The sequence below is a fragment of the Podarcis vaucheri genome (assembly GCF_965113315.1).
Source record: "Podarcis vaucheri genome assembly, chromosome: 17".
Classification (NCBI taxonomy): Eukaryota; Metazoa; Chordata; class Lepidosauria; order Squamata; family Lacertidae; genus Podarcis; species Podarcis vaucheri.
Genome location: NC_138755.1, coordinates 5813636 through 5839914, shown reverse-complemented (window position 1 = coordinate 5839914; position 26279 = coordinate 5813636). Strand labels below are relative to the sequence as shown.

General features: G+C 47.0%; 2 protein-coding genes across 2 annotated transcripts; one reads left to right on the top strand and one right to left on the bottom strand.

Annotated features, from left to right (window-relative positions):
- The first annotated feature begins 1124 nt into the window (after window positions 1-1124).
- SLC35A2 (solute carrier family 35 member A2) lies at window positions 1125-17019 on the top strand. Its single transcript, XM_082205500.1, has 5 exons — window positions 1125-1268; window positions 4011-4193; window positions 5295-5446; window positions 6411-7132; window positions 15071-17019. The coding sequence occupies exons 1-5, from the start codon at window positions 1211-1213 to the stop codon at window positions 15096-15098; spliced, it is 1143 nt and encodes a 380-aa protein (XP_082061626.1). The 5' UTR covers window positions 1125-1210; the 3' UTR covers window positions 15099-17019.
- A 1007-nt stretch (window positions 17020-18026) lies between these two features.
- Window positions 18027-24211, bottom strand: PQBP1 (polyglutamine binding protein 1). The gene is made up of 7 exons (XM_082205566.1): window positions 24054-24211; window positions 22600-22730; window positions 22075-22186; window positions 20536-20645; window positions 19605-19718; window positions 19387-19447; window positions 18027-18238 (listed from the first exon to the last, which is right to left on the bottom strand). Exons 2-7 carry the CDS (start codon window positions 22664-22666, stop codon window positions 18082-18084), a joined length of 621 nt encoding a protein of 206 aa, XP_082061692.1. The 5' UTR covers window positions 22667-22730; window positions 24054-24211; the 3' UTR covers window positions 18027-18081.
- Window positions 24212-26279: the final 2068 nt, after the last annotated feature.

Here is a 26279-nt window from a genome sequence, read left to right as displayed (position 1 = left end):
CGAACCAATGGCTTCAAGTTACAAGAAAGGAGATTCCGACCCATAGTTGTCAACGTTTCCCTTTTTTAAAGGGAAATTCCCTTATTCTGAATAGGATTCCTTGCAAGAAAAGGGAAAAGTTGACAGCTATGAATTGTTGTAAATAAAAATATGCCATTTTCCCTTATGGGGTATCCAAGAGCCCATATAGAGTCCTTACGTGGGTTCCCTATTAGTAGGAGAAAATAACAGAGGCCAACCAGAGAATATTGAGAAGCAAAGCAGCTAGTAAGCTTGATCTTTATTGATCTGTTGCAACAGGGTGCTCCTCTCACACGCAGGAGAGGAGGAGGACCCCCAAAAAATGCTGTGCAATGGCTTATAAAGACTTTTGAAATTCCCATCCTCTAGACCAAGACCACCCCAGAAACATTATGCATACATCACAGAAGGGGTGTAACCTAAGACCACCCCTCAGATACATCCCACCTACATCACAGAAATTTAAATGTTGTTTTTCTCCTGTCACAGTTTATCTCCTGTCTGGCAAGTTACTTGATTGGATTGCCTGGGGAGCCTGGCCATTCTTTTGTAGTGGTAAAACACTTATTTCCTGGGCCAGGTCACAGGCTCACACCTTATTCAAACAGACATATCCTTGAGACAGGATTTGTGAGGAAAGAGACAATGGGGAGGCTTTTCCAGGTTAACCTTGCAGAGAAAGGATTTGGTCAGTTTAGGAATCAAAATGGTTCCAGGTTGGTCTTCCTGTGTTGATCTATGTATGTGCAGTTATGAACATTACCATATATCTAAGACCATAAAATTCCTATCACATTATCAAACATCAGGAACAACTTTCTGGAACGCGGGAGGCTGTGGGCTCTCCTTCTTTGGAGGTTTTTGATCAGATGTTGGGCTGCCCTCCGTCAGGGATGCTTTCGCTGAGATTCCAGCTGTGCGGGGGGTCAGACTCGATGACCCCCGGGTGTCCCTTCCAACTCTATGGTTTTATGACTCTATGGTTCTCAGCGGGCGGCCCCGCCTCCTTCCTCCAGCCGCGGAGTCCTCCGGAAGGAGCACGGCCGCTCTGCCCGCTCTCTCGCTCTTCTTTCTCTATGGCCTTTCCGCACTGCCCGCCCCGCTCCTCGGAAGCGGAAGTGCGTCAGGACGCTGGGATGCGGAAGTGCCGGCTGCGGCGGGGGAACTCGGTTGCCCGGCGGTTGCCACCATGGCAGCGGCTGGGGGCTCGGGGAGCAGCGGCGGCGGGAGCCCGGTGGCCGCGGGAGGTGAGAGTTGCGGGGCTGGGGAGGCGGGGCGGGGCGCCACATCCCCCTCGCCTCAACGCCCCGTAACCTGCCGTGGGGCTGGGCTGCGGGAGGGCAGGCGGATAAGGGGGGGGGGCAGGGGTCCCTTGGAGGCCGGCTCTCTCTCTCTCTCTCTCTACGTGTGTCGTACAGACAGTTAGATATATAGATGCCTCTCTCTCCCGATAGACATACCAATATGTATGTATATATGAGAGAGACATTGGTATGTCTATCGGGGGAGAGAAGCATATATTGGGATAGCCAGACAGAGAGGGAGAGCTAGTCCTAACACACACACACAATACACACAGTACACACACACACATATAATACACACACATACATATAATACACACACACATATAATACACACACGCACGGCTGCTGGTGAGCAACAAGGAAAGAATGCTGTCTGTCCTTCTCTGCATCTGGTCGAGGGTGAATTTTAGTGCACAGAGGAGGAGGAGTCTTTCAGCCATTTCGATTGGGATCCTGGAAGTGTGAATCCGTGTAGGAAAGTCTCTCCCCATGTTACGCTGCAAATCCCCCCTTTAAAAGAGAGAGGGAGAGCTCAAAGAAATATTAAAGGGAAGCCTTAGGGAGCCATGGTGAGCCAGGAGAATGTATTTCATTGCAATTTTGGTAACAGTTTCTAGTGTGACGGAGGATTTGTGGTCAGAATGAATAGGAATGGCAATAGCTACTAGCGAAAAGAAGGTCTGGAAGGCTGGCTTACCAGCTGGTAACTCTGATGATGTGTAAAAGTTCCGCCTTCATTTTCAAAGGAATTATACCTCTGACTACCAGATTTTGGGGATAAACGGAGGAAGTCATCATCATTGCCATGCCTATCCCCTGTGGGAGGTGGGTTGCTGAACAAAACCAGCCTTCATTATACTCCTTTAAGGCTGTTATTCTTAACAGTTAGTTCTGCAGTCCTATTAGGACGTCATAGACGACTGCAGGAACTGAGATGGGGAATGCCTGCACAGCTGTTTATTGTAATTATTCCCATAGCTTGTATTAGGTTTCTTGCTGTTTGATTTCTCTTTCAGGAAGCAGGTGAACACTTTTCTGTTCATAGGAATGTAGTTCAGCAAGCTGTGGCTGTGCCATTTTCCTGTCCCCACTTCCTGCTAGGTCTGCGTGTGTCTCCCATATGGCAGGTGCAAGATATTGTTTGCTGAGCCAAGCAGAGCAGGATGCCAGCTCTCTAGGATCCGTTTTGTGCGTCAGAACAGTGGGGTGGAAAACCCTGACCTTTCGCATGCCACTGGAGCTCTGAGACCTGGATTAGTATATGTTAAACATTGCAAGAGGGGTGGGATTTTGCTCAGCCGGGAAGTTTATCTAAATACTCTATGGTAGTAATTCCATTTGCCAATTAGATTGGAAAGAAACCTTATGATTCTCCGTTGATGCCAGCAGCCAAGGTGATCAGGTGAGCCTCCAGCAGCAGATGGTGCAGGAAATAATTAACTCTCATAAATGCAGGACTTGCCTTCATCCTAAAAATCTCTGGGCCCTTTGTTTTAATTCACGTATACCTTTTTTCACTATTTATTTATTTCCAACTTTACAAAGTACATCAACTTCAGTACCAACAGTAAAGGTTTTAACATCAACTATACAACTTGAGATCACTGTGTTACTTCGTCATTTTTGTTAGTCATCCCCTAACGCATCTCATTCTCTACCACCTTAGATTCCTTAGGACAGGCACGTCCAACTCTCTAGAGGCTGCAATCTACTTCCAGCATAAAACAACTGGCAGTGATCTATCCATTTTCATGGGGGGGGGGGATACCAAAGTTGTTGAGCTTTTTGTTGAGCTTTTTTAAGGGAAGGACAAAGTTGCTGAGCTTCTTTTTTGGGGGTGGGAGGGAGGAACATGCCCCACTACACAATCGTGATGCTAACAAGTAGATGAAGCGAAAAAGACTAGTTTATTATCAGTAACAACCACCCATTTCACAGACAAAACGATGATGGTGGGGGTGGAGACTTCCAACACAATTCTTTTTACAGCCACCAATCAAAAGGGAGCCCGCGATCGACCGTGATCATTCTGTGATTGACCTGTCGATCGCGATCAACCTGTTGGACATTGCTGCCTTAGGACATCATTCCATGGATTTCCATCAGTCTGGGGTGCCCTTATACTTCCCTTTGTTTTGTTTAAATATTTGATAAAGGATTCCCCCCTGCACCACTACCACATATAAAGCACCCATACTAAGTTCATGTTTGCCAATACCTGACTTGTTTCAAACAATGGCTTAGTGTGCCAAGACTTCAGTGCTCTTGTCAGCAACTAGTTGTATGAAAGGATCACTTTCTGAGGAGATGGAGGCTGGTGGGCTAGGGCTTCCCTTTCCCCCATCTCTCAAAGTGGGTTGTCGCCACAGGGTGGGCAACTGCAGTGGGGAGTCTGCTAAAACTTGGGCAGTCTGGATGTAACCCTTGGGCTTCCAGTTACTCATGCCTGCCTCTGTGGTCACTGATGGACTCGGTCCTGGAGAACTGGATTGCTCCCATTGTGTGGGGTTTTCCATGTTCTTCCTTGGACATCCCCAGCTTTGTTTTTTGAATAGGTGGTGGTTCCCCAAACATCATCTCTCATGTGTCTCTGTTGTTCAAGCCTTGGTTGTGGTAGTTGCTTATTGCAGCTTTCTGCTGCAGGGTGAGATCCCAAGCTGATCCCTACTTTTCTTTTCCCAGGTAACAGACGGTTGAAGTACATCAGCTTAGCTGTCTTGGTGGTTCAGAATGCCTCTCTCATCCTCAGTATCCGCTATGTGCGCACGCTGCCTGGGGACCGCTTCTTTGCCACTTCCGCTGTGGTTATGGCTGAAATCCTTAAGGGAGTCACCTGCCTGCTGCTCATCTTCATTCAGAAAAAAGGTGGGGACTACGGTGCCTCTGAAGATGGAAACCCTTGCAGCAATCCTCCATTCCCAGCGCATTAGCCTGTGTTCACCTGCAGTCTTGCTGGGTGGATCATTGAGCTTTTGCTTTGGTGAAGACTAGTGGCTAGCTTGGAAAAATTGAATCTCTCTTGTTGTCAGTGATTTATTTTATTTAATTGTCCTTGCTCTGTCTTGCCTCTGGACTTGGCTCTCTATGACCATAATGCTATTGCTGTAAATATAAATGCATGATAGTATTTACACACACACACACACACACACACACACACACACACACACTTATTTCCCCCCTCTATCAAAAAACAAAAATTCAACCATCCACTTAAATTAATAGGCCTTAGATTTGAAGTAAAAGGAAGTCATTAGTCACACATTGTATAATTAACCTACAGAACTGATAGCTCTAAGATGCGGGGGTAGCCACTAGCATCAATTCCTTTATAAAGAGATTATTTAGAAGATCTCTGGCTATTACCTCACACTGCCTGAGGGGATTGTCAATAGGGTGTTGGGTATTGCTTCCAGGGTCCGCTTGTGAACTTCCCTGAAGCCTTTAGCCACTCTTGGTAGACAAAATGTTGAGATCAGATGGGATGGCCAGCTATGCAAATTCTTACGATCTAATGCCTACTCCGTTTTGCACATTGTAGTCTAGGGATTGGTGCCCAGGCTGCTACCTGCCAAACTTGCACAGGCCCATTCACTTCTAGGGATTTCTACCATCCAGCCCATTATAAACTTCAGCAGATGCTTCTACCTTAGCCAAGGCCTTGGCAAAGTAGTACTTTGTACTCTTCCCCCCGCCAGGTGAATAGTAGCACTAGGCTCGTAACTGTGTGCTCACCATGAGGCAGGTGCATGGAATGCCAACGCCTCTGTTGCTGTTCAGACTAGAAAGTAAAGGATTCCTTTTGTATGTTGACTCACATAAGAGAGAGCTTGGCGGGCGCTCTGCCGAGCCATCATTGCAGCCTCTTTCATGCCTTGTCAGTTACAAATAATGACCCTTGTTAAAAACAACAACATTTATTTCCAACCAAGACAGTGGTCTCTTTGTCTGTCTCTCCTTTCCCAGGTAACCTGAAACAGTATGCTGCTTCCCTGTATGACTCGATTGTGGTACAGTATATGGACACACTCAAACTCGCAGTGCCTTCTCTCATTTACACCCTCCAAAACAACCTCCAATATGTGGCCATCTCCAACCTGCCTGCAGCCACCTTCCAGGTGAGACACCAGCTCTGGGACCCAAGGAGTCTTAGGTCCTCCCTTGCAGGTTATTCCGAAGAGGGTGCTCTACTCACTTTCATTCACCTGCTTTATATAGATGTGCACATCCTGTTCCTCCCACCTCCACAATGTTGAATGAAGCCATGAGGGGTGGGTATCCTGAGATGTGTTACAATAATTCCTTAGAGCTCCTGCAGCATGTCTTAGTGAAGTCATGTGGAGGCATCCAGAAATGTCCGCTTCTGTATGGGACCACACCTATAGTTTTATTTTCCAAGCCTTAGTTAATAGTACACCCCTATCCTTACAGTGAGAGCCATAGACAGCTGTTCATTGGGAGTTATTCTATTCTCTGGAGGAACCCTGCATATTCTGTGCGCAGAAAAGCAGGATTATTTCATCTGTATAAATTATGCAAATTAACCAATTCAGCAGTTTTCTAAATGTGGGAAATTCTTCATAAAAAAACCAAAACTATTTTGTATAACTGGTTCTGTTAGTTAGGGGAAAGAGCAAACTGTACTTCTGGGTTCTTAGAACTTAGCAGGTATCGCCCATTATTATTCTCATTGTTCCCACAGTCGTAAAGGCTTGTATTTATGCGCTCTGTCTCTACTTCCATGGAATTGCGGTATGCACACCCCTGGGTATGTGATTCTGAGCCTCTACCACTTCATTGGCTTTCAGGGGTTAAAGTGAGTTCATTTTGAACTGGTTAAACCAATGCCACACCGTTTGAGACCTTAGCTGAATTTGTTATGTGGAGAACAGGGTATGATCTGAAACGGAAGCGGGGTACTAAACTGCAGTACTGCATTGGAGGCCGTTGTCTGTTTTAGTAACAATGTGAACCTATCTAGAGAATAGGGGTTGGGCCTTTGCTGTTGGTCCCACCCTGGCTGGACGTTCTCCTATCGCACGGCATGTTGGGATGCCTACTAAACTGCACTGCCTTTCTCAGGTCACCTACCAACTGAAGATCCTCACCACAGCTGTCTTCTCTGTGCTGATGCTCCGCAAGAGCCTGTCCCGTCTCCAGTGGCTGTCCCTTGTGCTCCTTTTTGTCGGTGTGGCCATTGTCCAAGTGGAGCAGCAGCAGGCAGGGGGCAGATCACCCCCTGGAGGCCAGGGAATGCAACAGAACTACATGGTGGGGCTTGTGGCCGTGGTGGTGTCATGCCTGTCATCTGGCTTTGCCGGAGTCTATTTTGAAAAGATCCTCAAGGGCAGCGCAGCCTCCGTCTGGCTACGTAACGTCCAACTAGGCATCTTCGGAACCTTGCTGGGGCTGTTGGGGCTGTGGTCCACGGAGGGGGCAGCCGTGGCTGAGCGTGGATTCTTCTTTGGCTACACCCCGCTTGTGTGGGGAGTGATCCTGAACCAAGCTTTTGGCGGCCTGCTGGTGGCTGTGGTGGTGAAATATGCTGACAACATCCTCAAGGGCTTTGCCACCTCCTTCTCCATCGTAGTGTCCACTGTGGCTTCCATCTACCTCTTTGACTTCCACCTCAACCTGCTCTTTGCTCTAGGAGCAGGGCTGGTCATAGGGGCTGTCTATCTATACAGCTTGCCCAAGGGACCTTTGGCCAGCCGCTCCTTAGCGGGGACAGCTACAGAGCATCAGGGCCACGCAGCACAGAGCAAGGAACTTCCTTCTGTGACTACAGATGGCTTCCTGTCCAAGTCAGTGTTGGTCAATTGAGAAGAAAAGAGCACATCCTCCATACCTGTTTTTGGTTTCTTGTGAAGTTTCCACAACACTTGTCCTCCCCCTTCAATTTAAACCTATCCCGCCTCTGATTCTCTCCTGCCTCGTGCTCATCTCTTCTTCTGCCCCCCCTAACTTTGTGCTGACCACTCACCCACTCTCTTCCACACCGCCCCCATCCCACTTCTTCCATTGCCAACTCAACTTCTCCAGCTTCTCCCTGACTCTTAAATGTTATGTCTGTTTCTCCACTATGCCTGTCTGGGGACAATCCCTGCCCCACCAACAGAAGCAGCTGAAGGGCAAAGGCTGCTTTGGAATCACCTGGGTCCTTTGCCTTGAGACCCACAAAACTCCCTCTTGTTTGGTCAGCAGGGAGCAAATTCACAAAGAGGTGTATTTTTGTATGAACACTCTGAACGAAGGATCCCATACAGCCACTGAAGGGGATGTGTATGTTGCTGTGGAGATCGCGTGCTGTGCATAAGCAGAGAAGGGTGGAAGGAGACCTCATCTGCCATTGTGGAGCATACAAATGTTCTGGGTTATTTTGGGTTTTTTAGTGTCGTTTTTAAAAACGCCACCTTTGAAGTGGTAGGATTTTGCTTGCTTACCACTGGCCACTGGGAATCTGTTAAGTTAATCTACTGTAGTAGATGAAAATTAAATGAGAAGCGTTCTGAGTGTGTGTGCTTGTGGGAGGGTGAGAGTGGCAGAACTTGTATGTTTGTGAAGTGAGAAAAATTGAGAGGAGAGGAGAACTGGATAGGAAGTTGGTAGTGAGGGAGGGGGCTGCTAGAAGCCCTGGTTCTCTTTTTCTGTAGCTCTGGGTGGATAGTTGGAACTACTGGATCATAGCAGGATTGGAGCTGGGTTCTAGGCAGCCCTAATTATTTCCTGCCCTCAGCATGTATTTAGTGTCTATAGTCTTTGAGGATCACTGGGTAAATGGAGGGGGAGCATGAATCACTAGTTACTAATGAAGATTTTCCTGTGGAAGACACTGCAGAGCCAAACTGCAATCTGCTTGTCTCATTTAATGCTTGAAATAGCAGCAGTTGTGGGGGGTGATGGGACAGGGATGTCCCTTGTTGACAGTGTACAGAGGACTGACTTGCACAGATGGGAGGTGGGAAATCTTCATCAACACCTGCCTTATGCTGTGGCTCAATGGAGGTACCTGGGAACCCAAGACTTGAATGCCAGATACTCTGGAATCAAATGGCTGCCAATAGGGGTGGGGCAGAAAGCTGAAAATCGGCACCATTCAGATTCTTTCATACCCTTCAGCGTAGAACATTGGGTGGGTCTAAATTGCAACCAGGATTCCTCGCTAGCTCGGCAGCCTGCACAGTGTAAGGCCCACTGACTGTAGTGCGGCCATGCATTTGAGAGCTGCTAGTTTTACGGTTCGAGGCAAGCAGCCAAAACAGGTCGTAGATCCCCTCGTGAGCTGCCATACGTGTTTGGTGGGCTGTGCTCAGCTTGGTGGATCACCGAGTTGTGCAAACTGGAGCCTGAAGGGTTAAGCCATGGAGGAGCGGGGGGAACTGGGGGACTCGGGTGGTGGCAGCCGTGTCCATTTTGGTGCCTCACTTTCCCCAGCTCTGCTCATGGAGGGTTGGTGGGAGAGCAGCTGCCTTTATAAGAATCCTTACGCATTCTGTTCCTGCTGGAGCGATGTTTCGTGGAAAGGGTTTTTGGGCGTCAGGCGTATCAGTCAGGTTTTGTGTTGGGGTGGGAAGATAATCAAAAGTAACATGGTATGTGTATATATATATAAGGTTTTTAGATTGCTGATCATTTTCTATGAATCCTGCTTTTTTTACAGAAAAAAAGCCTGTACCGTTTGCCAATGTACATGAACCACAGATGAATAAAGAGAGTGTATTTATTTAGCCGTATTGCTTAATGATTGAGGAAGCCTCGGAAAGGGCAGACCTTTGCCTCACTCACTGCATGTCTAACCCTATTAACACTGGAAGGCGCTTGGGGTGGTATTTGGGGCAGGGGGGGGAAGGACCTTCATCGGATTGGGGCTCTGGGTCAGCCTTAAGGTAGACAATGGGTCAAGACTTGATTTTGAGCCAGGATGTGGAGAACAATCCTTTTTCAGTGCAGGGATTTAGCCTTGGAACACAGAAAGTAATAAAAGCTGTTTGGGTTCGTGATGCTTTCCCCTGACAACATAAAGTAGCCACAACCAAAAGCCACAGCTGGGTTTAGGAAGAAATAGGGGTCTGCCTGCTGATTAAATGGATTCATGGTTGCTCAAGTAAAGCTAAATATAGTTGCATTCTTAATAGATAGCTCTGGAAGAGGACATCGTTTTCATTTTAGATGATGCATGCACATATCTCAGTAGACCTCATCTTAGAAGAGATCTTTCCTCCTGTGTGTAAGAAAACATGGGGAGATGTCTCTTCTAATCTGGGACCTTCTAATCTGGCCCTGGTTTTTCGAACTACTTCTATTAAGTAGTTAGGTTTCTAAATGAAAAAATCTGCCTGATAAATTTGGAACATCCCTTTAAACAAATGTTTCTAATTGGCTAAATATTTCAGTGCTCGGGACCTGACATTTTATTTAGTAAGATCTAGGGACACAACATGATAAATTACAGCCATAAGGTAGTGCCATATCTCTATGTCAGAGTTTGACTTAGTTTGTGCAAATAGCAGAGCTGTGCCCAGTCCCAGAAATAGTCTGCACACGAACTACTTGCATAGCCTACAGTCACCCCTTTTTATCTGGGAGAGGCCCTGGTTTCTGGTACCTGTCCTTGATAAAGGACCGGAGAGAGATTTTAGGGATGTCTTTTAAAAATATGTATATAAATATGAAATGCTAGTTTTCAGATTTCAGTCCTTCCCACTTCTCTAGAAATTCACTCTCTGGGGTGCATCTTGATGCTCCTACAACACACATCTCATTGCCGAAAGGGCCATAGCACATGGCTGGCATGCAGACAGTCCCAGCGCCAGTGCCATTCCCAGGCAGGACTGGGCAAGACCCTTACCTCACTGAGCAAGAAGCCGTGTTGGCCTAACTTCGTATGAGGCATTTTTCTATGTTCCTAGTAGAACAAGAGCCTAAGAGCTTTGCAGGATCAGGCCAAAGGCCAATCTAGTTCAACCTTCAGTTTTGGTGGTGGCCAACCAGAAGCCCATGGGAAGCAGGACTTTGGTGCTGTGGTGCTGCTTCTATTTGCTCTGTGGCCTCCTCAGATAGTAAATCAGGAATGGAGAACCCGCATGCTTCTCTAAAGCTTCTCCCACCTGCCTGACTCCTGGTGGCAAAAGACATGGCTCCCTGCCAGAAGTTGGGTTGGCAGTTCCTGCCAAATCAAGGGATCTACATCATGTCTGGTTTGATCTCAAGGTGCCAGGTGATAATCAGGTGGACAGCCCCACAGGAACAACCCCCCCCCCAATTAAGGGGCAAGTTATTTTGACATCTGAGTCAGAAAACTGCCCTCTGTAGCAGTTTAATATACAGTGGTGATAAATCACAACATGCAGTGCTGTAGCTACTGGGGGTGGGATAGCTGTTTGTTTTTTTATCCTGTGTGAAGCCTCCAGACGTCACTGTGGTTCTCAACCTTGGGTCCCCAGATGTTTTTGGCCTACAACTCCCATGATCCCTAGCTCACAGGACCAGTGGTCAGGGATGATGGGAGTTGTAGGCCAAAAACATCTGGGAAAACAAGGTTGAGAAAGGCTGCTGCAGAGGGTGCCATTGAGGTTCTCAGCCTGTGCCTGGGGGTGCCGAACACTGTCTAACTCTGCCCAGCAGTAGTGCCAGCCCTGTGCACTGAAGCTGGAATGAGTGCTCTGCTGAAGTGAAGGACATGAGGCAGGAGTTGGTAATGCAGGTGAGCTGTGCACAAGCAAGCTAGCTGCCAGCTAGCTCTGTAGAGGCTCCTTTTATTGGCACAATATGCAAAACCAGGCAGATACATTTTGGACTGTGACCTTTACACATCTTCCAATCCCGAGATCGAGGGGTGGTACAAAGTTATTTTGGCACCTGTTTCCACCGCGTCATTTCCCCCTTGCACAATGTATGACGTAGGAGACAAAGGTCACAGACAGGGCACGGCAGACTACTAAGAGAGTAAAAGGTTAGAGGGCAAGATGTTCAGACAGCTGTGGCTTTATTGGGGGGGGGAGGCTGCCCGTGGGTGGGAGTGTGCTCCACACCCAGCAATCATTCCTACACTTTGCTAAGCCCCGCCTGCTTCTAACGAAGTGGATACGGTCAGCCTACTAACATATCCCACGGAGTAAGCAGTTGCAGGATAGGGCATGGTACGTAAAAGGACCCAACCAGGTGGAGAAGGACCTTGAGCAATGTTTAAGTGGGGCGGGGTTTGATGAGGTAGAGAAGGCGAGGTTTCTGGGTGTCAGAACATAGCTGAGCTATAATTATAATAATAATTTATTATTTATACCCCGCCCATCTGGCTGGGCTTCCACAGCCACTCTGGGCAGCTTCCAACCAAATCTTAAAATACAGTACTACATCAAACATTAAAAGTTTCCCTAAACAGGGCTGCCTTCAGATGTCTTCTAAAAGTTTGGTAGTTGTTGTTCTCTTTGACATCTGGTGGGAGGGCATTCCACAGGGTGGGTGCCACTACCGAGAAGGCCCTCTGCCTGGGTTCCCTGTAACTTGGCTTCTCACAGTGAGGGAACTGCCAGAAGGCCCTTGGCGCTGGACCTCAGTGTCCAGGTAGAACAATGGAGGTATACTTCAAGTATACTGGACCGAGGCCGTTTAGGGCTTTAAAGGTCAGCACCAACACTTTGAATTGTGCTTGGAAATGTACTGGGAGCCAATGTAGGTCTTTGAAGACCAGTGTTATGTGGGCTCGGCAGCCGCTCCCAGTCACCAGTCTAGCTGCCGCATTCTGGATTAGTTGTAGCTATAAGGAATGTCCCTGGAAAAGGCTGGCCATGATGTTATTAGAGGGAATCCAACCCAGAGATCACAGGGCAGCGGGTTGGAAGGTTCTGGTCCATTCACCAGAGGGCACAAACCCGCAGGGCTGAATGCAAAAGGCTCCCAGGACTCATCATGCAATTTCACCTGGGACCCATCATGTTCCATTTCAGACTGCAAGTTGGGGAGTCGTGTGGCTGAACGTTCCTCCCTGCACGCAGAAAACAAAATGTCTGAGAGAGTTGGTAGCCTAGCCTTCCCCCAGCTTAGCAGAAGAGCGCATGCACACATAAGAGTCTGGTATCAGTCCCTGTATTCTAGAGACAGATTAATAAAGCTGCTAGCACATTTGCAAAGCTAAGCAGGGTCCAGCGTGGTTTCAAATGGGATGGGAGACTGCCTGTTGAGATTCCTGCTTTGGGGGGTTGGCAAAGTTGATCCTTGGGGTCCCTTTCAATTCTGTGTTTCTCTTCTAAGTAGGGCTGAGAGATTCCTGTCTGAGAACCTGGTGGGAGGATGGGGGAGAGAGCCAGTTCCAGCCACAGCAGACAAGACTTGAATGGTCTGACTCTGTAGAAAGCAACTCCTGCTGTTCCAAGTTTTGCATGTGAAGGGACTTTTAAAAAAAGAAATAACTGATTGCAATGAGTCAATCTCTCTCTCTTAGCAACATAGTCTGGGAATATTTATTCTACCTGCCGCATATATATATATATTAAAGATATTTAGCTCTGGGGCACCTCACAATCTCAAAGGAAAATGAACTACCATCTAAAAACAATAAATTGGCTACAGACCAGAGGTAGGTGTCTCTATATACCACCATGGCTCTGACTTTCACTTGCAGGAGAACAGTTGCAGCTGAAGAGTGCTGGGAAGCCCATGTCCTCTTCATGGGCTTTCCAGAGGCATCTTATTGGCTGCTGTGGGAAGGGAGATGGTGGACCAGATAAGCTTTGGCCTGATCCTTGGAGATGCTGTTCTTAGAAATTACGGCTACTGCCTTGTCTGCTGTTTGTGTGGCCTAAGCCTTTGTGTGATTTGCTCTATGGATCTCAGTTCACTTTGACACTAAACTTTAAACGCAGTGTAAACAGGAGTGAGTTGGATTAATTATCTGACTTGGTATAAGGCAATTTCCTACATTCCTATGAGTGCAGAATTTGAAATATCCTAGTTTGGGTGTGGGTGTGTATTTTTTATTGATTGATTGATTGATTGATTGATTGATTGATTGCAGAGTATACACAACTCCCTCCCATGGCCTAAAAATGGTTTGCTGCAGTAAAAAATAGCTACCGATGTTTCCCAGTGCTCATGGCTGTGTCCGTTCTGTCAGTTTCTGTAATTGCAGTGTGCAAGTGCAGAAATGGTTGGATGCAGAATCCAGTGTCCTAAGAACTGCAGCTGTCTCGTTTTTAAAGGAAGGTTTTAGTCTTTGGAACCTCCAAAGATTAAGAGAACATGGGCATGTGAAATTAGAAGCGGAAGGGAATGCATTATGCAAAAAGTGCACATTTTGTTCAACTGGCATTTTAGTTTAGTACAGTATATCTAATCTGTCTCTGCTTTAAAAACACACGCGGTGACTTTAACAACTTAATTTAAACTTAAATTGCATAACTTATACAGGTTGCAATGGGTTTGTTTGTTTGTTTCAGTAGAGAGTATTCAGAACCGCCCACTTCCCTTATCAACCCTTCCTGCCTTCCCTGTTGTTTTCTTTCCTGGATTGCATAATCTATGGCTCAGAATCTTTCTCTGCTAAACTGGAGGTGAAAGAATTTCGGAGGAAGTCGCATTTGTGGCACAGATCAGAGCTGGACAGGTTTCAGGCTGGTGATATGTTCAGTACTTTGGTTTCTTATTACTAGAACCTTGAGGTCTTATCAAGCAGAGTCAAGTGCAATATTGTGGCTCATGGGTAGGCAGGCATATATCTGAGTGAAGGAACAGGGTACTTCTGAGCACATGCAAAGCCTGGGAATTTGGTGAGCACAATACCAAGCACACAAGTCCTTTCACATACACCCCAAAGCCCCTATCACACACACACACCCCTGAAATAATTTTTTTTGGCTTCTTTTCTCTTGAGGCCATAGAACAGGATTAACCATGGGCTAAAACTCTGGCCCTGGCTACTGGTAGGCCTACTCAGTGCTTTGATCAGATGCATTTTAATGTCACCAAGCAATGTCACCACATATTGCCAGCCCTATCCTTTGTAAATGAAAGCTGCAATGCTGAGAGTGCTGAATTCTGCACTCAGTGTCAACATACCCTCCAACAATGTCCTATTCAATCATCATTATTATTAATACCCCACCTATCCAACTGCTCTAGGCAGCTTCCAACGTATATAAAAACATAATAAAGCATTAAACATTTTTTAAAAACCACTTCCCTATACAGGGCTGGCTTTAGATGTCTTCTAAAGGTTGTATAGTTACTTATCTCTTTGGCTCAAGGGTAACTCCATACTCTCCAACATTTCTCCAATGTAAATAGGGACGTCCTAAGGAAAAGCAGGAAATAAGTAGCTATCTTATCTTTAAAAGACATCTGAAGGCAGCCCTGTTTAGGGAAGTTTTAAATATTTAATGCTGTATTGTTTTTAACACTCGATTGGGAGCCACCCAGAGTGGCTGGGGAAACCCAACCAGATAGGCGAGGTATAAATAAATTATTATTATTATTATTATTATTATTATTATTATTATTATTATTCCATGATAAATCAGAAACCTGGATAGCTTCTGTAAATCTGGAACGGTCCAGAAATAGGGACACTTGGAAGGTCTGTGTCAGCCTTTACGATTATAGAACAACGTGTAGCTCAGAGTCTGTTTTGGTTTGTTCAACAGCATATAACAAAGAATGAATGGCGCACACTTCCATTTTCTCTCAAGGGTGTGAGTGTCCATTATATCCTTTTAGCTCAACCATTATATTTTCATGCTTTCTTCCAGGATCTTGGCTAAAGAAAAAGGATCTTAATGCACCAGAGGGAACAACTTGCAAGACCTCAGTAGCTCTGCACCTCCCCAGGCTGAAGAGGTCCAGGTTTTAGATTTCGTTCTGACGCTTCCAAGGAGCTGGCGAGTTCACAGCCTCATTGTGTTTACAAGGATGGTGGGACCACCCTGGCGATGGCAACTCTTTGGTCACTCTGCTCTTCCTGGCATCAGATCAGCATGGATTCGTGACGTTATGTGCTTTCCATTGACAGTGGCTTTTCTTTCAGGCACCTATTGCCAACCTGTAAGACCTCCAGAGGTTTGGGACTGCAACTCCCATCATTCCTGACGGTTGCTGACTGTGGCTGTTGGGAGTCGGAGTCCAACAGCTGGCAGGGCTACAGGCTGCTTTTAGGCCCGGCTCACGCTTGATGCTTGTGACGTCAGGCAGCAATTTGCCATGTGTAACTGAACCATCACAGTTGCACGGAATATAGCTGCTTCATGAAATGAATCTTTGAAAAAGGGGGGAGCAGCCATTATTGCATCTACATCTTAGTAGCCCTGGGGGAATCTTCCAGTCCAACTTTTACCTAGAGAGGTTGAGTCAGTTGTGTTTACAGAACTTCTCCAGCATGAAGAATCTTACAAACTGCAGTTTGCGGCAACCAGAGCAGGTCTCTCTCATTTGCACCCCCTGCCTTACCCCAGTGTTTGTTCAACATCCAGCCTAGCAGTTTTTTTTTCTGGAGAACTCAAAAGCTTGCTCACAACTTTGTGATGTTTTGATTGGTCCTGATAATGTTGCTGCCATGCTGTGATTGGGGATTCTTCACCATGGCCAAGGGACCAGCACAGCTGTCTTCCATTTTCATGGCTATCACAGATCTCAGTTCACCAGATCGGTAGTTGTCAGTCAGTGAAGGACAGTTCACGCAAGCATGTATTAGATGTTATTACTATGCACTTTGTGGCCCCTTCTGTGCTGTACATTTAAATATGTACCATACCACTTTTAATTCCTCATGGCTTCCCCAAAGAATCTTGGGAACTGTAGCTTGTTAAGGGTGCCTATTCCCCCTCACTGAACTACAATTCCCAGTGGTGTGACAATCCTTATTCCCAGGGAACTCTGGGAACTGTAGCTTCAAGGGGAATTGAGGGAGGGGTCTCCTGACAACTCTCAGCACCCTCAACAAACCACACTTCCTGGGAATCTTTTGTGGAAGAAATGGCTGTTTAAAGTGGTATAATACCGAGTTAAATATATAGTGCAGCCAGGGCCTGTGACTAAATAGCTGAGCACCTGGACGCTTTGGGACAGAATCCTGTTTGTTGGGGGGCGGCATACATGCCAATACTTGTTGCATTCAGCTGCACTTGGGGGATTCATTTTCTTTGAAGAACAGTGCCAGATTATAATTTGTGCCCAAACCTCTTTTGTTTCACCCCATTGCAGGAAAGTAAAAGCCAAAACAGTCCCACCAAGTCCTAATTCCAGTCCTCGGATTTTGGCTGCTCTTCGCAGCTTAGCAATTATTTAAAAGTATGGCCCGCACATTGTTTGGCCAGAGTTAAATTCTGGCTTGGTGAGACAGAGGGGTTAAAGTTGGAAAAGGGCAAAGATGCTTGGGCTGTTTCCAAGGTTGGGAACAGAGTAGAAGCTGATGTGAGGGCAGGGCACCTAACCACACATTTCGCTTAGGTTGCCACCTCATGTGTGCCTCATTTTTTGTTGTCGCTAAACCAAGTGGGATGGTGCCCAGGTGGAACCTACAGTCCTCGTTCATCCCCTCCATCAGAGTGGCGCTGTAGCATCATGTGTAACTCAGTATTATGAGAAAATCATTGCTTAAAGAGATCTGCGCTTGGAGCAAACGCATTATATTTTTAGTACTGACAATGCTTTTCCAACACTTCTTTAATATTGTAGAAACTAATACATATTTGTAAGCAAACAAGCTAGATGTGGAGTTGTCATTTACAAATTGCTCCATGCCATGGCTGCTGGCTCTGGGCAAATGGATATGGCTTCTGTGATGTACATTTTCTACCTGGAACACGTCAAGGTGATACATGGTGTGGCTGAAGCTGGGCTCTGCTGCCTTGAGTTCTCCAACCCTTCCTGACCAACGTAAAGGATGGGATCAGCTTGAGGAGATGGCAGAAGTTATTTTCCTTATGGGACAGTGTTCCCATGATGCTCATATACAGCAGTGAGAAAGCATGGCAGAGACACCGACAACTCTAGAAGGCTTACAGACAGGTAAACATGTGTCTTTCTAGACCTGTAGCTCCCTACAGGTATAGAAAGCCACTCCTGGGGCCTGATGACATCACAGCTGCTTTTTGTAGACTTCAAACATTACAAGAGGAAATTGAATCAGACACAGCGGACCCAATGCCTCAAGAAAGCAGCGAAGGAGTACAGCAGAACAGAAGAGTATCCTTTCTGTGTTCACTTGCAATGCAGTACTGCCCCTGCTGGCCCAACACAGGAGACACAGATATTGCCATAGAGCGGGGATTGGGAACTTGTAGCCTTCTAGAGATTGCTGGGCCACAGCTCCCCTCATCCCAGATGGCAATTGGCCATGCTGATGGAAGAAGAAGAAGAGTTTGGATTTGATATCCCGCTTTATCACTACCCTAAGGAGTCTCAAGGCGGCTAACAATCTCCTTTCCCTTCCTCCCCCACAACAAACACTCTGTGAGGTGAGTGGGGCTGAGAGACTTCAGAGAAGTGTGACTAGCCCAAGGTCACCCAGCAGCTGCATGGGGAGGAGCGGGGAAGCGAACCCAGTTCACCAGATTACGAGTCTACCGCTCTTAACCACTACACCACACTGGCAAGAGCTGGACTCCCAATGCCTGAAAGGCTGCAGGTTCCCCCAGCTCCCTGGATGGAGTCTCTTCTGTGCACAGCGAGTTCCGTTATTACGATACACAGCATAGCCACTTGCGGCACTTGTTTTCCTCTAGCTTTATTATCAAATACATTAGGGAAGGGAAAAATGAGCATCTCAGTCCTGCTGCTTGGCCCGCGAAGCTTCTGCATTAGCGCGCAAAACTGCGCCAGGGCTTGGGTAGGGGCGCTGCTGGAAGAGTGGGCCAGCTGCCGTGGTATCTGCGCCAGTCTTGGCTTCGTTTCGTTTGGGCAGCCCAGTGGACCAGGTTCCCCTAGAATGGGAAAGAGCAGGGATGTCAGAAACAATGTTAGCCAGCCACACCTCACGCTCAGCCTGTTCGCCGTTATAGCTTCCCTGACACATAGCCCCTGTTTTGCCTCAATTTCCCTGCCCGGATGGCAATACACCTGTGCCCCTGCTTCTCATTTCCTAGACTTCACTTTAAGATAAGGAGTCGAATCTCTCTAAGTGAGTGAAGACACCTTAGAAATACCATCACACTTTCAAAATTCTATGAACAATGTACAGAAGCAACATTCAGGTTTCTTGTGTGTGCTGCCCAATGTCATAAGAGGTCAGTAATTTTGGAGACAGAATTAGGCTTCCCAGAAACAGCTTTTAAAAAGTAAGTTTCTAGCTCCTGATGAGTAAAAAATATGCTTCTTGGTTTATGGGCAACGGCTGCTACAACCTTAGAAGGCAAAGAAGTGGCTGAAAAAGGTTTTCCAGGATTGGGTTTTTTACTGCTCTGTAACGTTCTCTTTTTTGTTCCTTCCCACGGCTAGAACAACTTCATTGTGAGATTATGCAAAAAACAAGTTAAACTCTGCAAATGTGATTAACCAATGGAAGCTTCACAACTCTGCCTCTGAGGGCAACATTTTAAGTACTTATTCTGGGAATAGTGCTTTAAAGCATCGGTTTCTCATGCTCCAAGATTTGTCTGCAGTGGTGGTCCAATTGCTCTTAGCAGCATTGGGCTGGGGTGGAGGGTTCCTCACTGGTTAAGAGGACTGCAACAGGCAGCAGGAAGTGCAGAGGGGACAGGCTTGTGAACACTGAAAGCTCTTTTTAATGATTTCGCTGCAATTTTACATACCAAGGAAAACTAAATGGTACTCATTTAGCCCAAATACCTCTTGACTTCCCAAGCCATGTTACAGCTTTTTAGCACCCTTCGCTTTTCAAATTTGATAGCTGAAAAATTCAACACGCCCTGGCGCTGAAGGCTGAATCCAAGACCTCCAGCTTGCAAAGCACAAACTCTGCCAGTGAACCAGAGACCTCTGCCCATGCCTGTGGGGCCCCAGTCTACCTTCGTGGGGGGAGAGAGGGGTTCAGCTGCTGTGCCCAGCTTAAGGGGCATCTCCTGGAGCTGCACTGCTGAGCTCCCCACCCTTCTATTCTCAGCAGACTCACCGGGGAGCATCCGAGTAAGCGCTGGGGTCCATGGGGTCAAGTTCTTCATCCTTCCGGCTTGCTGTGGAGGACAGACAAGAAGAATGCAGGAGTTTGGCCACCGCCCACACTTCCCATGCTCCCCCTTCCCCATTGGCAAATGGATCCCAGAAGCCCTCCCTCAAGCCCTTGGGAAATCCTTCTGATGGCAGGGTCCCACGGTGGGGAGTGGCCCTTACGCTTCTTGCTCTTGGGGTAGGGGGCCAGCTCCTCCCGTCTGTGGTAGCGGCGCTCCTTCAGCTCTTCCCGCTCCACCTTCTCATGCAACGAGTGCTCCATTTTCTCCTCGGCATCTGGGGGAGATGCATGAAGCTTGCATTACAGTACTCAAATTTAGCTTCCCCTCGGCCCAGACCTGGACCTTTTTTACATGGTAAAGTCACAAGTGGATTTGTTGCTGGGCTTCGAGAATTCTCCAGCATGTATCAAAATTGCCATTTGCCACGTCTCGGAAATCTCTGGAAGGTGGATTAAGTCAGGATGTGCTGAGCTAGGCCACCCAAAACCAGTCCAGAGGTCCAAAATCCACTTAAGAGTCCTCATCAGCCTTCCAAAAACACATTGCTATCGAAACAGAAATCCCCTCTCCCCGCACTCTCTTAGACACTAGATTTATGGAGTTGCCAACTAATCACAAAAGTCAGCTTGGCTTGCTCCTGTGTCTTTAACTGCAACTTAATGTGCAGAGATCAGCAGACGAAGTTTTTCACGTCTTAGAGATAAAGCGTTATCTGCTGGTGCAGAGATTAACTCGGTGGTTCTCAAACTTTTTTCTCTGGGCCACACTTTCAGAATAAAAAATTGCTCGTGCCACACCAATTTTTTAATTGATAAGAAATACACAGGAAAACAAAAAGAAACAACTCCTAGCAGTGCTTGATTTACAACATAGAACACAACTACAGTCCACCATATCCCTATGGCTCAATGCAGATAAGAAATGTAAAATGTGCTTGATAATATCAGACATGCATTAACCCCAGTGACCAAATATTGGATCGCTAGGCTAGACCCAAACTAGGCTAGACCCAAACCTTCCCCCCTTAGCTTCACCTCCCCATCATTCAAAATCAGCACATGCAATCCAAAAGCAAAGGCAGGCAGCCTCACCTAAATTGCTCTTCAGTTTCTTAGCTGCTTTGGTCACCACTGAGCTAGGATCATTGGGCGACAGCCACGAAACCAGATCCGTCTTTACGTTCCAATAGTAAGGGAGGCCGCTATGAAAGAAGACGAGAGATGGTTTCATCCATTGCCATTCATAACCAATGCCTGCATTACCAAACCATGAATAAGCCACCCTGCTCTGTTTTGTCCCCATAGGGATGAGGAACCTATTGCCCTCCAGATGTTACTTGGCTTCAACTCCCATCAGCCCCAGCCACCTTTGCCATGAAGGCTAATCAGAATTGCAGTCCCAACAGCCTCCTCATGCCTGCCTTGAGGATTTCATAGGCCACTGGCACTCGCTTCAGAGAATCTCAGGAACAGGAGAGTCAACTACTCTCATTTACCAGGACACACACTCCTGTTGTGTCCCCAGACAAAAGAAGCTACTGAAGCTAGGGTTTCAGTTAAATTAACTACATAAATATCCTGGCTTGCTTCTCACCCACCAACCCCTTTCTGAACAAATTAAATGGATTCTTAATTGTCTTCCATCCAGGCACTGATGGGCCCATTTAGCTTCAATAACTCTGCAGTAAATGGGACTCCCAGACACTGTTGTGCTTTCTGTTTGTTCGCTTGTAACTTATTTGTTGATTTATTATTTGGGGGGGAGGTTTTGTTTGTGTGTGTTTGTTGTTCTTTTCTTCGTTATGTATTTTGTATTTTTATCTTGTATTTTTATTCTGCGAACCTCCCTGAGATCTATGGATGAAGGTCAGTATATAAATTTTATAAATATTAAGTCATCATGAGTATGAGATTAACAGATTCATTTTTTCCACCACACACTTGAAAGCTGAAACCATAATTGAGAACTATTAACTATAACCTCACACCACCATTACAAGGCTAGTAGGATATAACAGCTTGACTAGTGCTGGGAGTTTGAAACTCCCATTGCTCTAGGCACATTAGCGCAAGCAGTTTCTGAGCTCTGGGTGCAGTCCTGCACCTAACAGTGCCTAAGATTTCAGATTAAAACTGCAGAGTGGAAAGAAAGGAGGACCTTTTTCTATCTCCCCACTTCCAGCTACTCTCTGAAGACTGGAGAAGAGACCCTCTTAAGAATATACGGGGTGTGGGTGGGCAGGGAAAGGACTAGACCATGAGAAAAATGAACATAATATTTTAGCTGCAGTTCGTTCATTTTCAGCTTTGTATTCTTGTTATAAAAAAGCATGCCTGGACATTCCGTTGCTGTACCCATAACCTTGGCTTAAGGTACTGTTTGCCTCCTAGCTGTCATATCTCAGTTTCTAACACTGCTGAAGACATGCTATCCTCTTATCAAGAGGTGGGGAACCTTTTTCACTGACAACCTTCCTGGGGTAGTAAGCAGTAGCGGACAGGCTAGAGGCAAGGAGGAGGCAACATTACAGGCATAAGGGCTGGGGAGGAGTGTAGCTTGGGGAGGCAGAGGCATGACTTGGAGAGCCATATTCAAGCTCTGAACCTGAGATTCCCCACCACACCTCTTACCAGGCAGGGTCGAGGACTTTGTACCAGTTCGGTGGCAGGTTCTCAATCCTGGTAGCTTCGTAATCGATGTGGTCGTCATCATAATCTTCTGCGATAATTTCTTCCTCTGGCTCTGACAGAAGAGAGGTCCCGAAGAAAACGGGATTAGGCTTGGAAAAAATATGTGGGCAAGATAAAGCCTCATGAGCCAGATTATTTGAGATGAACTGTTCTGTTCTGTTCCTTTATGCAAAGCCTAGACAAGCATCCTCTAGCTCAGGGGTAGGTTAACCTAAGGCTCATGGGCCGGATGTGGCCCAATCGCCTTCTCAATCCGGCCCATGGACAGTTTTTACATGAGTAGAATGTGTGTGTTTATTTAAAATGCATCTCTGGGTTATTTGTGGGGCATAGGAATTCGTTCATTCCCCCACCCCCCAAAAATAGTCCAGCCCCCCACAAGGTCTGAGGGACAGTGGACCGGCCCATGGATGAAAAATGTTCCTGACCCCTGCTCTAGCTAACCAAGGATACCTCTATACTTACCAGGCTCTACATGCTTCAAGAGCCCTCGCCTGGCCAGGCGGGACTGCAGAGCCACTGGCAGTGGCATCAGGAACTTTAGGAACTATTCCAGCTGAGGCAGGTGGACAAGCCTTTCCTCTAGTTCCCTGTTCCTAAGCAGAGAAGGAAAAAAAATAACACATTACATTTTGTGACATTTGAGTATCTTCTCCTTGCTTCCTACATTCCAGGAATAACCTGTAAGCTTCCCTGCCAGAGTTTCTACTCCATTTCTTCCCACATTCTTTCCCCAACAACACGGAGCTACACAAAACCTTTCATGGCATTGCCAACTCCCACTCCTGGGAGTTTGGTGACAACTGCTGCACCACACAAGTTCCTCTATACACCTTCATGGACAGTTTAGGAACTAACATGAACTTGTGTGTATGAACAAAGGGAAAGAGCCTGACGCAATCTGCGGCAGGGGTCTGGGGAAAGTTGTTTGACTGAATAGATCCAATGCTTATCTGTCTGCCTTTGTCTACAGGTTAAGTTTTTTACCCTTCTGCACACTAATTCAGCTCATTGCACTCTCCAGTTTAGCAGCGATATCCCGGGATTTATCTGAAGCATTTAAACCTGCCCTTTAGCTCCAAAGGCACCCTAATCACTTCCATTACCACTTGATTCCCTTAAGCCTAGGTGAATGAGAACGTTTTTGCTCAACGCCTAAACACAGATAGTGATGGCGCCAGGCATGCCTCCCTGGGGAGAACATCCCATAGGCAGGCAGCCACTTCTGAGGAGGCCTGTTCTCATATCACCACCCTCCACACCTCCCTCAGAGGAGAGCCTTGGATAACGCTGGCAAGGTCCAGGTTAGAGGATCATACATGAGGCTAGTTCTTGCTGAAGTTTCATTAGTACATCAAGCTCGCAGCTCAGCAACATCCGAGGCCTAGCGCTCACCGAACTGGTAAACTCACACCTGAGCTGTGCCACTTTAGACAATGCATGGGCACTGCCAAGGGAAGTGGTGGGCAGGGAGAAGGCTCCCTGCATGCAGAAATCTAGCATCCTGGCAAGGACAAACAACAAGAGTCCTGGCAAGTATATAGAAAGCTTTATTTCGTGGGTTCGAAAAAATACTCAGTGGTCCGTAATGTGTCAACCTTCAAGGTCCCGTATAATAATGATAATAATATTAATTGAATTTATATACCACACTATAACCACACACACACACACACACACACACTGCTTCTGATGCAACACGACTAACCGTCTTGGAAAACATTAGGAAAGGGGGTTCGAGCCTGGTTGCCTTACATGCTAGCTTTCTACGTGCAAGGTATGGCAGGCGAGGCGCCCCTTCGCTGCCTCAGGGAGAGACAGCTCGACCCTCAGCCGCCCCCCCCCGCGACCCCCTCACGGCAAAGGGCCTCCCCAGCCTCCCCTCAGGAACCCCCCCCCCACGCATAGCTCCCACCTACCGCGGCGCAGCCAACCCGCCTCTCGGCAATACCCGCCTCACCGCAAGCCAGGGAGCCTCAGTCTTCCTTCGGGTCGAGCGAGACTCTTTTTCAGCGCCCGCCCCAGCACGTGACGCGCCTCGACCAATCAGCGTATAAGGAAAGCAGAGCCTGCCTGGGCCCCTTCCCGTCTTGAAAGGATTTGAGCAATAACAGGGCTGGGGGGGAGGGGGAAAGCCCACCCCGGCCAATCCCAAGAAAGGAATCCCAACTGGACCCACCCACTTTCGACTTACTCTTAGCCAATCAATCAGAGATTTGGTTTGCTTCTCCAATGAGCAGGCGAGTGAAGCCCCTGAGAGCCCGCCTTCTATTTGATTGGCCGCGGAGGACCATAGAGGCAGCAATGAAGAGTCGTTCATCGCCATCCATCCCCTTTCTTGGCACTTCTGAAGTGGCGTGGAACCGCGTCTGGGCTGCAAACCGACAGTCAGGTTGTGCATCCACAGCAATGCCTAGAGGAGGAATGACTGCGGGGAGGAGCACAGAGAGAAGAAACGCATCTGAATTGGGCCCACTTGCATCTTCAGCAGCACAACCAGAGGCCTTCATTTACAAGAAAACATGTCTCTCCCATATCAGTCTCTAACAGCCACAGCCAGTGCCGGATTTACATATAAGCTAAACAAACTACAGTCATACCTCATGTTGCATTTGCTTCAGGTTGAACGTTTTCAGGTTGCGTCCTGCTGCGACCCGGAAGTAACGGAACGGGTCACTTCCGGGTTTTGCCGCTTGTGCATGCACATACGCGCAAAATGACGTCAAGCGCATGCGCAGAAGCGGCAAATCGCAACACGCAAATGCGGGTTGCGTTCTGCTTAGGTTGTGAACGGGGCTCCAGAACGGATCCCGTTTGCAGACAGAGGTACCACTGTATAACTTAGGGCCCCACTCTCTTGAGGGCCCCAAAAAATGTAAAGGGGAAAAAAACCTGAATGTACATTTCCAAAATATAAAAAACAGATAAAATAAAATCTACGTACAGCAACAGTGTTTTGTGTTGCATAGGCTCCTATGATGTAAGTTATGGGCCCCGTCTGGTAGCCTGCTCCCTCAAATATCCCTGGTTTCCCTGGTTTTCATTTCTATATATAGGGTGTCTACATTCTGCATGGACTGGTTGCAGGGCAACATGTGCAAATGGATTTGGAAACCTGTTAGGTCCATAAATTACCATATAGCATATAGTCAACACAAAACACAGCGACAATTTGTTGTTGACAAAGGACAGCTGGACATATAAAGGAATATTACCTTCAGTAGCTTAGGGCCTCATCAAACCTTAATACGGCACTGGCCACAGTAGACACTAACTCTCCAACAGTTTGACTTTACCTCCGAAGACACACTCCTTCACTGTCCCGAGACAAGGATGCCAACAAATATACTCATGCATGTGCATATACATCTTCTTTGATGATCACTCGTAGGCGAGTAAGATTGTCTTCCATGAACAAGGTCTTTACAGTGAGTCTGTAAGGATCCGTACATCCTTCCACAGTGGGGACATAGGTTTCCGATGGGAGTTGATCAAGATGAGGGTTTGCCAAGCGTGCCTTCCTCCTAGCATGTTCCTCCCTTGCGTCCTGAGTTTGAGTGTCTTCAAAGTCCATGGCACCTTTGGTAAAGGCAGTTCTCCAACTGGAGCACTTGCAGGCCAGTGTTCCCAATTGTCAGTGTTTATACTACATTTTTAAAGATTTGCCTTGAGAGAGTCTTTAAACCTTTTTTGTTGAGCAGCAGCGTTACGCTTTCCATTTTAAAGTTCGGAACAGAGTGACAGCTTTGGAAGATGATAATTGGGCATCTGCACAATGTGACCAGTCCAAATAACTTAATGTTGAAGAATAATTGCTTCAACACTGGTGATCTTTGCTTCTTCCAGTACATGGACATTAGTTCGCTTGTCTCCCCAAGTGATGTGTAAAATTTTCTGGAGACACCGTTGATGGAGGAGTTGGAGACCGTGTTTATAAGTGGTACATATACACATACAACAGAGCTTCCAATATATAAAGAGATACTACATTGCACCTAAATCATTTTCTTGATGGAACGCAGGCTTTCTCATACACACACACACAATTTATTTTCCATTTAACATTATACATTCACATCATCATTATCCACTATACCGCCCTGGCTCTTTAGAGCCTATCAACTTCCTTCCCTCCTGCCTCATGA